Genomic DNA, 15,614 nt, shown 5'->3' on the forward strand with positions numbered 1-15,614 from the left:
ATACAAGGGGCGGCTTTCTCGAAGCTCCCATTCAGAAGCTTCCAGAAGGAATGCTCAGTCCCACTACAGTACAGAGTAAGAGAGAGGGGGGGCTAAAGAAAGGACCAGTAGGGTGGGGGAGATAGTGAGAGCTGTGAGGGGTCCGTCACCATAAACCGCATGTGTCCTTATAGGGCAGCACAGTCACAAGGGGTGCCTGTCACTCAGGGGCCAGAGGCGTCCTGATAGCGTGTGTCAGGCCTGGGCCAACCAGGCCCCACCATACACCCCCATGGCCTGTCAGCATAGCCTTTCCAACCACCTGCTCCCACCAGAACCATCCGGACAGACAGACGCAGGGCAGAAGGCCTCCGAAAAGATAACAGGCCACAAGTCTTTTTTTGGCCGGTGAGATTGGGAAAGAATAGCTGATGTGTTAGAGTAATGGTTCAGTTCCAGGCCACAGCAACTGTGTTGAGAGATTGGTTACAGAGTTTACTTCTACAGTCTTTCATCCCGTCTATCCTTAATACACATGCAGGTCTATAGAAAGACACTCTTTTGTGTGGTTTTATCCCAACAAGAGGGCATTGTTTGTGTCCTAACGGTGACACTACTGCTAATTTAGTTATAGTGATGATATAAACAAGATGTGCAATATATTGATTTTGTTTGAGTGCAACATCAGTAGGCTATTTTCTCTGCATTGTTGGGTTAAGGGCTTGTAAGTTAGTTTACACCTGTTGTTTACGAAAGCATGACGAATGCAATTTGATTTCATTGATTTGAAATGACAAAATGCATATAATGGAGAATGAAGTACGATGTAACTCATGTCTCAATTTGTAGAAGTCATCATGGTAAGACTCATGTCAAATCATGAAACACACAGAAAATTATGGAAAAGACCAGAATTCTCAGGCATGTGTGTTTGACGGGAGACTGCCCAGAGGATGGCACTATTAGCAACAGGCGAGTAAAGCACTACATATCTAATTTAGTTGTTTGGAGAAGTTGTATCTCCCCTGATGGCTGGAAGCATCAAGAGGAGACAGAACAATTAGATTTTGACTCAGATCATGATATGGGGAACTTATGGACGGGACAAATAATGAACAGTAAGGAATACATCTAGTCGCTTGCAACTCTGATGATTAGGACTGGATGACTCGAGTATGCAATTTGAATGGTAATAAACGTATGTAATTAATTCACGCGTGTCCTTAGATTTGGGTTATGTGTTGTCTGTTTATGAGTTATTTTCAATTCAGAGAAATTGTGATCAGATAAAATAGAGATCTGATGTTGCAGAGTGGGCTACAGAGGAAAATAATTTACATTTTAATCATTTAGCAGACTCTCTTTTTTTTCTTTTATATACTGGCCCCCTGTGGGAATCGAACCCACAACCCTGGCGTTGCAAACGCCATGCTCTACCAACTGAGCTACATCCCTGCCGGCCATTCCCTCCCCTACGCTGGGCCAATTGTGCGCCGCCCTATTGGTCTCCCGGTCGCGGCCGGCTACGACATAGCCTGGATTCGAACCAGGATCTCTAATGGCACAGCTAGCACTGAGATGCAGGTCCTTAGACCACTGCGCCACTCGGGAGTACAGTAATGTAGTAGGCTCGATCAAATTAATGAAACAACCTGAATATACATTTCACAATTGTAAAAAAAATTACTTTTTTAGAACGACTTCGAAATTTGCAGCATTCGCGAGCGTTTTTATCGTGATTATTTTAGCATGAAGGTCTACCTAGCCCAAAGGCCGCCAGATGGCGATATTCAGCCGTTTCATCTTACCTTTGGATGGTTTCATTTCATACATGGTTTCATACGTTTCATACATGTGCCTTTGAACCGTAAAATGAAACGACTCATTATCGCCATCTGCCGGCCTTTGGGCTTAGGTAAACCATGATTGAAGGACCGCATTCTCCACAATAAGAAAGTATACATCCCATGCAATTCCACAGGAACGTTTTGCTAGCTAGACAAACTATTACATGCATTTTGTCAAGGGTTTATAAATGTATTTTGCCTCATCAAATTCCTCACTTCCCTCGCTAAACGGAAGCATTACTTCTTTGAAGCTTTAAGCGCATGGGTTCTGGACTCAACTGAGGAGCGCACATTCTGTTGGTAAGATCCAGTAGTGTATAAATAAACCCTGGATTGCTACGCTTTGTATTGGCCATTGAGAGGCTTTGAAGCCACCGGTCGGCCATATTGATACTCCCCAGTAGGAGCAGTCCTCCATAGGTATGAATGGAATTCTACAGTATTTCAATTAAACGTTTCAAGGACAAAATTACATGTATTTAAGTATGTTTTGTTGTAGTGGGGGTAGTAACATTAGTACAAAAAAAAAAAAAGTATTGAAGGAAAATGTTTTTATATATATAAAAATATATTTATATTTGATAGACTGTATATATCCTGTATATATATATATATATATATATATATATATATATATATATATATATTTATATATATATATATATATATATATATATATATATATATATATATATTTTTTAAATGTTTAGCTCACATAATATAATTTTGAAGTATGCATTAAGGTGTCTGTAATAGAATACACGTGCCAAAAACGAATTTAGACATTAATAAATGCATGGATATTGATATTAATATTAATATATTTATTAAATAATATATTTTGTTCATTTTATTTTTTTCTTCAAGTAAATACTTTCTTAACACTTATTTCTCTTAAAACTGCATTGTTGGGTTAAGGGCTTGTAAGTAAGCATTTCACTGTAAGGTCTACGCCTGTGACAAATAACGTTTGATTTTATTTGATTATATTGCTTTTAAAAATATATATATATACAACGGAGGAGGAGTACCAAGATGGCTGCGCGGTGGCTTCAATACAGCGCCACCTAAACATATTCCAGGGTTTATACACATAATTCGTAAGATCCGGGTTTTGGACAGGATGAACGCCAATTTCCAAGATGGCGGCGGAGGGAGGAGGGAAGGAGATGAACGAAATTAAAACTCAATTCACCACTCGGGAAGGTGTCTATAAACTCCTCACTCACTCCGAATATAGCCGCCCTAACAGGGTGCCTTTTAATTCACAGGGCTCAAATCCGGTGAAAGTCTCCTTCGTGAACGTGAACGACCAGTCGGGCAACGGCGACAGAATCTGTTTCAATGTGGGCCGGGAACTGTACTTTTATATCTACAAAGGCGTAAGAAAGGTAAACAGCACTCAACGATGATAAAGTTTGTATTATTAAGAAGTTCATGTGCCTGTTCAAACGCATAGCAATGTGCTGTCCAGATTGGTAGTTTCACTGACGTGCGCAGATAGCTAGCCAGACCAGGCCACTTAGCTATGGTGGCTAACTAGCTAGTTAGTAGCATCGCCACAGTTTGTTTTGCCCGCACCTTGTGGAGATGTGCTGGTATGTGCATGTCACCCACCTAGCTAGCCAACTAACCAGTTCGAATCAAGTGAAGGGCAATCTTATAGTGGACTGTTTATTACTCTTGTGGGATAGCTATGTGAATATGCACGCTTTAACCTTGGAGCGTGGGCAGTTCTGACATGTTGATTGACATATTCTGCAGTTGCAGAGTACGTTAAATGCGACACGTTAATAATTTACATATTGTGTCTTTTGAGGTTAGCGTGATAACTGACAACAGTGGTGTGTTTTTAGTGCACTTGTTTTATTGACTCTGCACCGGTTCTTTGCAATCATAGAATACTCAACTACTGTATAGAAAACTAGTTATGTGTCCGATACTGGTCCTTCCAGGACCCAAAGCCAGCTTGGTACTGTTTATTGCGAAAGTGTGTTTGGTTGGAAGTTAGCTGTGTTTCGGGATGATGATGTCATGCAAGTGGTGTGTCTGCGTCTGACAGTGGCAGGGATGATGTCACTGCATCGAGCTGTTTAAGGCATCTAGTGATAATGACGATGATAATCATATGACCTATTGTTTGTGTCCTCACAGTTCTAAACTTGCTCAAAACATAAAACACGTGAAACTTATATCACATTGTCAGACACCAGTAACTTATATTGTGTTGTGGCTGTTAGGGGCTTTCTATTGTTATGATGAGGAATATGTTGGACTGCTTCCAGGATTTGCAGTGTTGGCCATTTTGGTTTTAACATGGGGGACTTATGGTACACATCTAGGATGGAGTAGATCTGTGTGGGACATTGTAAGATATTTTAACACTTGCAAGTTGTCACCTCAATTTTTGCAAGTATTTCTGACTATGTAGGCTTGGGCGGTATACCATATACGGGGGGATTTGGAAATAGCCATGGCATAGTTTTTCAATACTGTTGAAACTATGTCTTCAAAGTTTTATAATACATTTGAATAATTGTAGCTACTTTTTAAGTAAATAACTGCAGTCAACTTGTGCAATATGTTAATTTCACCTGTCACATAATGTTTCATCATCAAGCTTACCGGTAGTCCCCAGTCACGTGGTGTTTGTTTACAAGCACACAACAACGAGGGACCAGAGCCTTCTGAGTCACTCACTGTTGTGCAGCACGCACCAGGTGATATAGTTACAGTATGTAATTCACAACTAAATGTTTGACAGCTAGATATCTTGTAACTGTTAAGTTAGCTGTCTAAAATGTGCTAAATGCTCTGCAGTTGTGCATTTGGTCTGCTAATTTAGTAGACATCTAGCAATGTGATTAGTAGGCTTGGACGGTATCCAGATTGTTGTTCATACTGACCTTGTGCCATCCCGCGATATTCGGTAATATCAGCACAAGGGGCGCTATTTTCAAACCCCACTGAGCCTCTGTAATCCGAACGTTAGCAATGCTAACACGTACATGTAAAACCCCATAGAGAATGCTAACTAAATGCTAACGAGCGCATTGAAAACATTTTATACAGTCTCTGACCTAAAGTATTTGCAGGACAGACATCCTAGCTCATAAAGATATACATGCAACTCAAATGCTACTCAGTTTGTTGCACGCACAAAACAAATATTACACAGGAAGGCTCTTGATCCAGGAGGGGATTCTCTGCTGTTACCAAGAGAAGGTTGATTTTGGAAGAAGCTAGGCGTATGTGGTATGTACCTTTATACTGGGGTATTTGGCAATAGCCACGGGACTGGACTGTGTAGTCCTTCCTGTAATCAGTGAAGAAGACCAGAGGGGTATTCTACAAAGCAGGATCAATAATATAATATATAATATGCCATTTAGCAGACGCTTTTATCCAAAGCGACTTAAAGTAATGTGTACATACATTTTTACGTATGGGTGGTCCCGGGGATCGAACCCACTACCCTGGCCTTACAAGCGCCATGCTCTACCAATTGAGCTACAGAGTTAGTCCTTCCTGTAATCAGTGAAGAAGACCAGAGGGGTATTCTACAAAGCAGGATCAATGAGTTAGCCAGCTAACTTGCCTAACTATTATGATAAAAAAATAAATAAAAAAGATACGCTGTAAATGGGCATGGTCTAATTGTCTCAACAACCAACATTTTAGCTTTCTTAATGAACCAGAAAATCAATGGTAATTTCTGGTTGTTTAAAGTTAGCTGGCTAACTCATTGGTTCTGCTTTGTAGTATACCCCTCAGGTATAGGACAGAAGAGCTGCTGCCTGGCTAGAAAACCGAGCAAACAGCTGAGATGTGAGCGAGCCCAGTGGGTCGGTTTTGTGAATAGGCCTACAGTCCCTCGCTCATTACCAAAGAGTTAGGACATAGCCTAGTCTGTGTTGAAATCTCCTAATTAGTTTGATGGTGGCATTGGATTATATTTTTGTCTGTGAGGACATTTCTCAGTTGATGACAAGGAGGCCGAAGGCTAAGCATCCTCTAGCCTAATTGGCAAAATGGTTCTTTGTTGCCACTGACCCTGGTGTGCAGTCACTCACTCACTGTCATCTCTCATATGCAGGAGCTCATAGTTAGCAGGTCTGCTAGGGAGCATATCTGTGACCCCTGTTGTGGTCCTTGGTGTGTGATTGAATTTGTCATGGTATTATTCATCTGATGATGGTACACAGATCAGCAAGGTATGGAACTCAGAGACATAGGCTAGGCTATGTCAATTACCTGTCTCTTATGAGTTTCACATGAGTAAAAGTTCAAGTCCCGTGGATAGAATAGGGCTATAGCTATTGGTTTGTCCAGGGCTTTGGGGCAGCATGGATTCTTGGCATATCAAAGTGTGTTAAAGATCCTAATTGCATTAGTGCTGGCCCTGCTCTGATAGATCTGTCAACAGTCTTATGACATAGCCTTATAATCTCCGTCACTGCCTCCAATGGTCCTCTACTCAGTTAGACCAGGGTTTCCCAAATTCGGTCATGGGGACCCCCTGGGTGCACGTTTTGGTTTTTGCCCTAAACAGCTGATTCAAATAACCTACACATTATCAATCACCTGTGTAGTGCTAGGGCAAAAACTAAAATGTGCATCCAGGGGGGGCCCCAGGATCTAGTTTGGGAAACCCTGAGTTAGACCACTAGAGTCACAGACTGGATCCTACAGTATCAACCCTTGGGCAAGGAGGTTTCCTGGATTTCCTAAGAAACACTTCAAGTCTGGACCCCAGTTATAAAACTAGGGCCAGGAGGTTTTCCTGGTCAGTTCACGCTGACAGGAAAAACAATTGTCCCTCATCATCATCAATATAGGGGCTCAAATCCATCTGCAGCGTCCAACTGTACGTACCAGCTGTCCACAAACCCAGTGCTCTTAGATGTTTTACACCCAAGAATTTGACAACAGCTGTTCAATTACGACATAAATTACCCCTCTCACAGTGTTTATACAGAAGCATCTCTCTGGTTAGAATGAAGTTGACTCCCTATAGGCCTGTCTCTGCCCTAGACAACTATTGGTAGACACTGGCACTGCAAGGTAACCTACATTCCCCCACTGGAGTGGATCTCTCTCGCTCTCTCGCTCTCTCTCTCTCGCCTGCCGTGGCTAAGGATTGTCCGGGGCAACAGGACCAGCGTCTGGTGCCTCTGAGGTAGCCTAATAAAGTTGTATTTGCAGACGTGCGATACCTCTAATGCCCTTGACATAATTGTCCTTGGGCAAGTTTGACAGAAGGATGCTACTTGCTAGGTCATGATTTATAGGTCACCGGGATGGTGTTTTTGGGGAAGATTGTGTGAAGGATGGTGGAAGTCCTTGGAGAGAAGGAATGGGAGGTGGGTGTGAGGCTACTTGAGGTCCAATGCTTTCATGTCTCTATTTCAGTTGGCTAATAGGCCTATACTGTTGCAATACCATTGTTTCTCATTAGGTCAGTGCATTATCTGCAGGTGTTATAGTGACAGGAGTGGCCTTGTAAAATCACTGAGGTGTATGTTGAACAAAGATAATTGCTATGTGTGAGTCTGACTGTGTGTCTTGTGTTTCTCCACAAGGCTGCTGACCTGAGCAAGCCCATAGACAAGCGGATCTACAAAGGAACGCAGCCCACGTGTCATGACTTCAACCCCCTCACGGCCACGGCAGAGAGTGTCTCCTTGCTGGTGGGCTTCTCGGCTGGCCAGGTACAGCTCATCGACCCTATCAAGAAGGAGACCAGCAAGCTCTTCAATGAGGAGGTGGGTTCAGCAGAGTTCACTTTAGCCTCACTGGCTAAGATGGGTGTCCTGTGGTTGAATATCAATGTATGTGGCTGACTTTCCTCTCCTGGGAGGAAACTGTTTTCAAATGCAAAATGAGAATATTAAGGTTCCGTTCCCACATCCACACAATGTGTTGGGCATCCATTTAGGTGTTATGGTAGTGTGGCTATTGGAACGTAGCCGTAGTGTTATTAGACAGGTTCAGGTAGCATGTCCTCTGTTTAAAATGTTTTCTTTTCAATGCATGTCTGACAACACTCAGGTCTACATCTCTCCCTAACAAGCTTCTCTCTCCCTTTCTTACCCTCAGAGACTGATAGACAAGTCTCGTGTGACGTGTGTGCGGTGGGTCCCTGGCTCAGAGAGCCTCTTCCTGGTGGCTCACTCCAGCGGCAGTCTCTACCTGTACAACGTGGAGCACACCTGTGGCACCACGCCACCCCACTACCAGCTCCTTAAACAGGGCGATGGCTACGCTGTGCACACCTGCAAAAGCAAGTCTGCCCGCAACCCCCTACTGCGCTGGACGGTGGGTGAGGGGGCGCTCAACGAGTTTGCCTTCTCCCCCGATGGGAAGTTCCTGGCGTGTGCCAGTCAGGACGGCTTCCTGCGCGTGTTCGGCTTCGACGCGGCCGAGCTTCATGGCACCATGAAGAGCTACTTCGGTGGGCTGCTCTGTGTGTGCTGGAGTCCGGACGGACGCTACATAGTGGCTGGGGGGGAGGACGACCTGGTGACAGTCTGGTCCTTCTCAGACTGCAGGGTGATTGCCAGGGGCCACGGCCACAAGTCGTGGGTGAGCGTAGTGGCGTTCGACCACTGTACGACCAGCGTGGAGGACAGCGACCCTCCCGCCGAGTTCAGTGGGAGCGATGAGGAGTTCCACGAGCAGATCCATTTTGCAGGGGGGCGGGACCGGGCCAACAGCTCCCAATCACATCTCTCCAAGAGGAACTCTACAGACGGCAGGCCGGTCAGCGTGACCTATCGCTTTGGTTCGGTGGGCCAGGACACCCAGCTGTGTCTGTGGGACCTGACTGAGGACATCTTGTTCCCCCACCTGCCCTTGTCACGCACCAGGACTCACACTAACGTCATGAGTGCCACCAGCCCCCCAGCTACTGGGGCGACCTCTACTACTACTACTACTTCTACTGCTACTGCTACTACTACTACTGCTACTACTGCTACTACTGCTACTACTAACCCACCTGGCACCAATGGCAACAACACCATGAGCAGTAGTAGTGGTAACAGTGGCGCCCCCGCTAACTCACTCCCCGCCCCTCTGCCGCGCTCCAACAGCTTGCCGCACTCCTCCGGCCCTGCAGGTGGCAGCACCACGCCTAACAGCCACATGAGCAGCAAAGGAAGCAGCATCATAGACAGCGCCTTCATCGCCACGGGTGTCAGCAAGTTTGCCACACTGTCGCTGCATGAAACACGCAAGGAGCGCCACGAGAAGGACCACAAACGCAACCACAGCATGGGCCACATCAGCAGCAAGAGTAGCGACAAGCTCAACCAGCTGAGCTCTGCGGCGCGGACAGCCAAGGCGGATGCCGCTAAGACTCTGGGCACGCTGCTGTGCCCGCGCATGGAGGAGGTTCCTCTGCTGGAGCCACTGGTGTGTAAGAAGATCGCTCATGAGAGACTCACTGTGTTAATCTTCCTGGAGGACTGTCTGGTCACAGCCTGCCAGGAGGGCTTCATTTGCACATGGGCCAGACCTGGGAAAGTGGTGAGTCTAAACCCCTACCCCTTTCAACACTATGCCAGGCCTGGGAAAGTAGTGAGTGAGTCTAAACCCCTAGCCTCTACCCCTTTCAACACTATGCCAGGCCTGGGAAAGGGGTGAGTCTGTTACACATCCAACCCCTAGACCTTACACCCTAACACCTACCCCCCTAGACACATGGGCAAGGCCCAGGAAAATGGTGAGTCTAAACCCCTAGACACTTCCAACCCCTAGGGAAGATCTCAATAGCATACTCCTCGCCTCCTTCTCAAAACCCATTGGATGAGAAAGCCAGAGGTGCCTCCCTCTGACCTTCTCCTCCAATGGGTTTTGAGACACTATAGTTGGACATCCAGCACCTAGACTCTTCTCATAGATCTCTGAAAATGTTGATTGACTGTGATTGGTGGTTTAGGTTTGCTATGCAGCGTCCTCTTTTGCCTACTGTGATACCCTTACAAGGCTGGTTATCAATCCAGGATCTTAATTGGCCGTTTAGAAATGTTGGTATGGAATTGTTTTGGTGCTAAAAATGTTTTCCTTTTTTATGATGATGATGAAACCTACTGTTTCCCATTGATGATACAAGTTTCAATTCAAATAGTTTTTCCTTTCTGAGTGTCCAAAAAGTCTCCTCCTCTAACTCATCCCACTCTCCTCTCCTCCTCTGCAGGGCTTACTGCCATCTCAGAACCCGGCCAACTCTCCTAGTGGGACTGTAGTATAGCCCTGGTGCTAGTGCTGTTAAACTAAACCAAGCTCCACCAGACCACAGACACAGGACGGGACAGGATGACCTGGCCACCCCTCGCCACAGCCCTGTAGTGCTGTTCTTCACTCTCTCACACCTTCACCACCACTGAAGGTCTCTTTTCGTTCTGTTCATCTTTAGATAGAAAGATAGATAGCTAACGTGGGCCAGTGAGGGTAAATGGAGTGGCCCAGAGTCTGAAAGGGGTGTAAAGGATCATGCAGGAAGCTTGTTGTTCAGGGACAGGAGGCTGGCTGGGCTGTGTTTAATTTGTTTCCACCTCTCTTCCTCTCTAGCCCGGTCCAGAAACAACCCCTAGCCACTACTACCTCCAAGACACTTTGTGTAGATCTGAAAGACTTGGTTATGTTTAATCAATATGGTAGTAGCCACATTTCTTCCCCTATCCAGTCCACAGATCTACCAGAGTGCCTAGGGGTTAGGGGGTGTTTTGGGACAGGTGCTATCTCTTCTCGCTAGTCCCTCATCCCTGACTAACCCTGGTGCAGTTTGATCTCATGTTCACAGCAAAGGGAGACCGGAGCAGTTCGCTTCCTTTAACTACAAGAAAATAAAAAAAAGTTTTTAATTTAAATCAGAACATCATAGCTTGAGTATTTTGCACTGATTTTTTTTCTTCTTATTGTTTCTGTTTTCTGTTAATTTTTAATTCATAATGATGATGGGACAAAAAAACAAGATGTTTTTCAGACAGCCTTTGGATGCACTTGGGTTGCGGCGAGGCATCTCTCTGTCTGGATGCTGCAATCATAGGGTTTTAAAGAAGGAGAAAAAAGAGAATTGTTTGCACTTAATAGTTAGAAGAGAATGGCTTTACAATTTTGGAGTGTGCAAGGACTCCCCCGACAAGGTTGTTAAAAATAGAAATAAAACCTTTTATATCTATTGAACATTTATTTTAATATTATTTCAGATTTAAAAATGGGCTCTGTATTATATGTAAATATTGTACTTCAATGATTTATGGGTGAAATGATCATTATTACACAAGTTGGAAGTTCTTCATTTCAGAAAATAGTGATATTTCTAATGCAGAAAATATATACATAATAATATTAAAAATTAATCTTGAATATGCAGGTTGTTTTTTCTTTTCTGTTGTACATAAAGAGAATTCAGGTGTATTTTTCTTAATGAAATGTTTGGTTGTCTCCATAGAAACCTCTATCTAATAGGTAGTGCTGAAAGCTAGCCTGTCGCTGCAGACCACTCTATGTCGACAGGTATGTCCAGTCCCAAATCCACCCCTGTACCCTGTGCACTTGTGGAGACCCGGATTAGGTAGGTATGGGCAATGTAGAAATAGCTCCACCTTTCCCTGAAAGACTTGATTCAATTTTCACCATATTGCTTATATATCTGTCCAGTCCTCTCAGATCTGCACAAGGGCACAGGTCGTAGGTGCTAGAGGTTGATTTAGGACCGGGCCGTAGGCTAAGATAGGAGCCGTCTAATTCAGCCATCACTCAGAGCTCAGGTAAAACACGGAAGACTACTGCTGACATAGTACTCTCACCCATTAATAGGCACCAGTACACAAAACATCTGTGTGAATTCACTTACCTACCTAGTATATAACAAATATGACTGAACCGGTGTTATGGTTGTGTGTGGACTATGGCGCTACGTGAGGTATGACGACAGGACTGATGTCGAAAATGTGTGTGAACTAGACAACTGACACTGTGTTTATAAACGTCAATACTTGATGGTGGTATGAGTGCTGGGGCTATCTCAGGGGAGTGAAACATTGCAAAATGTTCACATTGAAATGTATTGTGTAAAAAGATATGAATCGAATCGTCTATTCATTACATTTCTAAAAGCTTCGTAGTACTAAGGTCATCTTTCAACCATTACCTACAATGGACTTCTATAAGGATGATCTTAGCTCTACGAAGCTTCCGGGAAATTCTCCCCTGAACGTTTCACCTCCCTGAAGCCACCCCAAGAGAAGAGGGAGTGTGTGAAGCACCCAGGTAGGCAGTGGAAGGATTCTCCAAGGTCTAACAGTGGGAGTGTTTTTTTTCTCCATGTGACTCCTATTAAACAGCTTTGACAGACCTTGTTGTCTCTGACCTCCAGTCTTTACTAGTGGACTGAATGGACAGTCAGTCACCAGAGGAATTTCCTCTAAATGTTTCTCACTTGAATAAAACAAAATTGTTGTGCTATGGTAATCATGAGTTTAGCTATAGCACTGCTTGTTTTAGTAGTATTGTATGGGCACAAGAGACCTAAGTAGTTAATTCAAATTAAATCAGTCTTGAGTCTGAACACAAGTCAGTTTGACCAACTGTTTAATAACTTAGTTGTGGCTCTAAAAGAGCTGAACTAATGGTTTCTTGGAACCTGTATTAAACCACCACATTGTGTCTCCACCTCCCACACCACCAGCTTAAGCATTATGGGCCTGGGAGTAGTGAGGCTGTCAGTGTTTTGGGTCTCTGTGTCCCCCTCCACTAGTGCTAGCTGGGGGGGGGGGGGGGGGGGGCATGGTACAGCTGTCCAAGGCCTGGTGATGGGACTCCTCTCTGGGCTAGAGGGACAGGTAGACAGAACCTAGAATTATCTTTATCAGAATAGGGTAGAATATAACTTTGTTGTCCTTACAGAGATGGAAATATGCCTCTGGCGTCACCTAACAAGTACAATATTTAAGTAATAATGCCAGAGAAGCTGGTGTTTGGAGGATATATTGGCACAGTGTTGTTGGGGCAAACCGTGCCAATATAACATCCAAACACTGGCTTCGAGGGCATTATCACTTTTATACAATAGGTTATCAACATATTCAAATAATGATTGACATATTTTCATTAAAAGCGTTATTTTGATGAATTTATTAATACTATTTAATCCTTTCACAATATATAGTCCTGACACAAATCTAGGGTTGCTACCCAAGCCGGCTGGTCGCTTCTTCTATCGGTTTGGTTGCCAGAGACACGACCCAGTCGTTAAGTATTTTTGTTATGTATCTATGGACACAACCCAGTCGTTCGCTCTAAATGTCCTATTGCCATACCGGCTGGCAACATTCGTACCCCTTGCTTAATGCTAGCTAGCTAATTTACAGTCACGTCAAACAGTGCAGCCCGAATAACAACAGTAGCTGCATTTGCATTTAATCTGTTTTCTAGTAATGTTTATTTGGATACATCCATAACAATGAGGTAATGAGGCGCGATTTCGCTTGGCATAGAAAATGTGCTCTCTCGTCAGGACACTGTTGTTCAGAGGAGCTAGCCAATAACACAGCTAACACAATCACTTCAAACTGAAGCTGGAAAGTCAGCAAACTAGCTGCGCTTCGTTTCGTTTGACCTTTTTTCAATTGACATTTCTTTGTATATATCCATAAAAATGATGCCAGCTGATTCATGATTTAGACTGGCTGAGAAACGCTACCTGCCTGTGTCTTGTCCTGACTCCCGACACATTCATTACTATGGGACATCTGGAGATCGAATTTGGATATTGAAACAATGTTTCAAATGTCGGAGAGACAGACAGCAAGGTTTATACAAATCTTCGCTGTTGAAAAGTAAATGTTAGTCTAAAAGAAATGTGAGATAATGTCTAGATGCTTTTTATAGTGGAGATCAAGGAAAGGGAGGTTAAGGGGGGAAAGATGCATGTTTAAAGTATTGACCACTGACCTGCTTCTGTCGCGGTGAGCGGCAGGTCTATGATGGCAGGGAGGCGTTCACGATGGGTCCTGGCGGTGCTGGGGGGAAAGCTACACTCAGTTTGGGTAACTCCACCGCATAGCACAGGGCCATCTGGAGCTGGGAGAGCGAGGTAGACAGGCTCTGTTAGAGAGGGTGTTGAAGGTGAAGTATAATGGCTGTAGGGATGTCAGTGTACAGTAGGCTACAGTGTACTACAGTGCTAGATTAGCATACATGAGTGCCACACATGGGTTGACTTGTCAGTGTGTATGTGAGGGGTCACCAGTCATCTGCCATGCCTAGGGTGGTCCCCAGCACTGGGTGTGTTGGAGGCCCTCTAGGGTCCTGCTGTCTTGTCTCAGAGCTGCAGCTCTTCTGTCTGCCAGCCTGCCATGGAACAACACACACACACACACACACACACACACACACACACACACACACACACACACTGTACATGAGTCGCCACATCACACTGCATTAATACATTCCAAGTTCAACTGTGGGCCTAGTAACATGATTAGCTTTGCTTTTCAATCAGCTTGGCACGTTCATCCAGATCAAGTGTGGACCCTAAGAGGACTGCAATCTGTACTGTAAGACATTATCCAGGCCTATACTGTATGTGGACAGTATTAAATATAGTTCTCTGAAAAGGAGAGATGGTAAAATATATATGAACCTGTCTTGTGTGCGTCCCAAATGAAACCCTATTCCCTATATAGTGTAGTGCATTACCTATGGGCCTTGGTCAAAAGCAGTGCACTACATAGGGAATAGGGACATAGACTAGCCATGTCCCACAGAGACTCACAGTTGTTCTCTGAAGATGGTGTGTTGCAGGGCGGCTCTGGAACTGAAGAGGTCATCAGGGTCATACTCCAGCATGCCGTGCAGCAGAAACAGACTGCTCTCAGAACACTGGGGAGCAGCTCGGACAGACCACTACCTGTCCTCCGCTGGAAGTTGAAGGGCATCGTACGAGACCTGGCTGAAGGGGAAATAGTCCCTTTTTCAGAAACTGACAGAATATCACTGCTGTTGTTGAGGTTGATGATAGTACTCTGCTGAAAGTTAGGCTATACACAGGCAGGGACTTCTACCAATAACAAAGTAGCAGTAGTTATAATATGTTAGCTAAATCATTTAGCGTCATGACAAGAGGTCTGCTCCACTCACGGCTTGAATTTGCGGAGGACAGCTACTTTGGGAGTTCCCAGGACATCATGGATCTTTGAGACCTGGTCCAGCTCGTTTGACCCAGGAAAGAGAGGCCAGAGGTTGCAAGGGACAGGAAGAGTGGAAGGTCTCGCGTAATCAAACTGAGAGGGTGGAGGGGGGGGTTACACAAGCTATGTCCCAATGATCCATACTTTATGGTGGTGGAAACTCCCACTAGCCCATGCCTCCACCAATCCAATGATTTTAGATTTGTGGGAAGTAGTGAACGAATGCACCCTTCAGGAGAAAGGAGATATTATTGGGACACACCCATTTACAGTAAACAAGTAAGGACTAGGTTTGGGACAAGTAGAGGGTCCCACTTCCCTTCAACTAGTTATATGGCACCACCTAGTGGTGAAACACACAGGCACGTCTGTCAGAGGAAATTGTGATTGGTTCCTTATGATCTTGTACAAGACACAACCCTGGAGGCTACAGCTCTTGAAGACACACCTGTACTACAGTGGAAGAGATACTATTACCCCATTAATACATAATGAATCAATACCTGATGATCTTGTAGAAGACACAGCCGGAGCTCCAGACGTCCATCTTGTGAGAGTAGTGTCCGTCCGTTAGGAGGCACTCTGG

At 44.6% G+C, this 15,614-nt stretch overlaps 1 protein-coding gene across 1 annotated transcript; it reads left to right on the top strand.

Moving 5' to 3' along the window:
• The first annotated feature begins 2,878 nt into the window (after window positions 1-2,878).
• LOC311106525 (WD repeat-containing protein 20-like) lies at window positions 2,879-11,202 on the top strand. Its single transcript, XM_084148886.1, has 4 exons — window positions 2,879-3,217; window positions 7,409-7,591; window positions 7,926-9,356; window positions 10,027-11,202. Exons 1-4 carry the CDS (start codon window positions 2,969-2,971, stop codon window positions 10,078-10,080), a joined length of 1,917 nt encoding a protein of 638 aa, XP_084005012.1. The 5' UTR covers window positions 2,879-2,968; the 3' UTR covers window positions 10,081-11,202.
• Window positions 11,203-15,614: the final 4,412 nt, after the last annotated feature.

Source organism: Coregonus lavaretus (assembly GCF_964263955.1).
Source record: "Coregonus lavaretus genome assembly, chromosome: 31".
NCBI classification, from domain to species: domain Eukaryota; kingdom Metazoa; phylum Chordata; class Actinopteri; order Salmoniformes; family Salmonidae; genus Coregonus; species Coregonus lavaretus.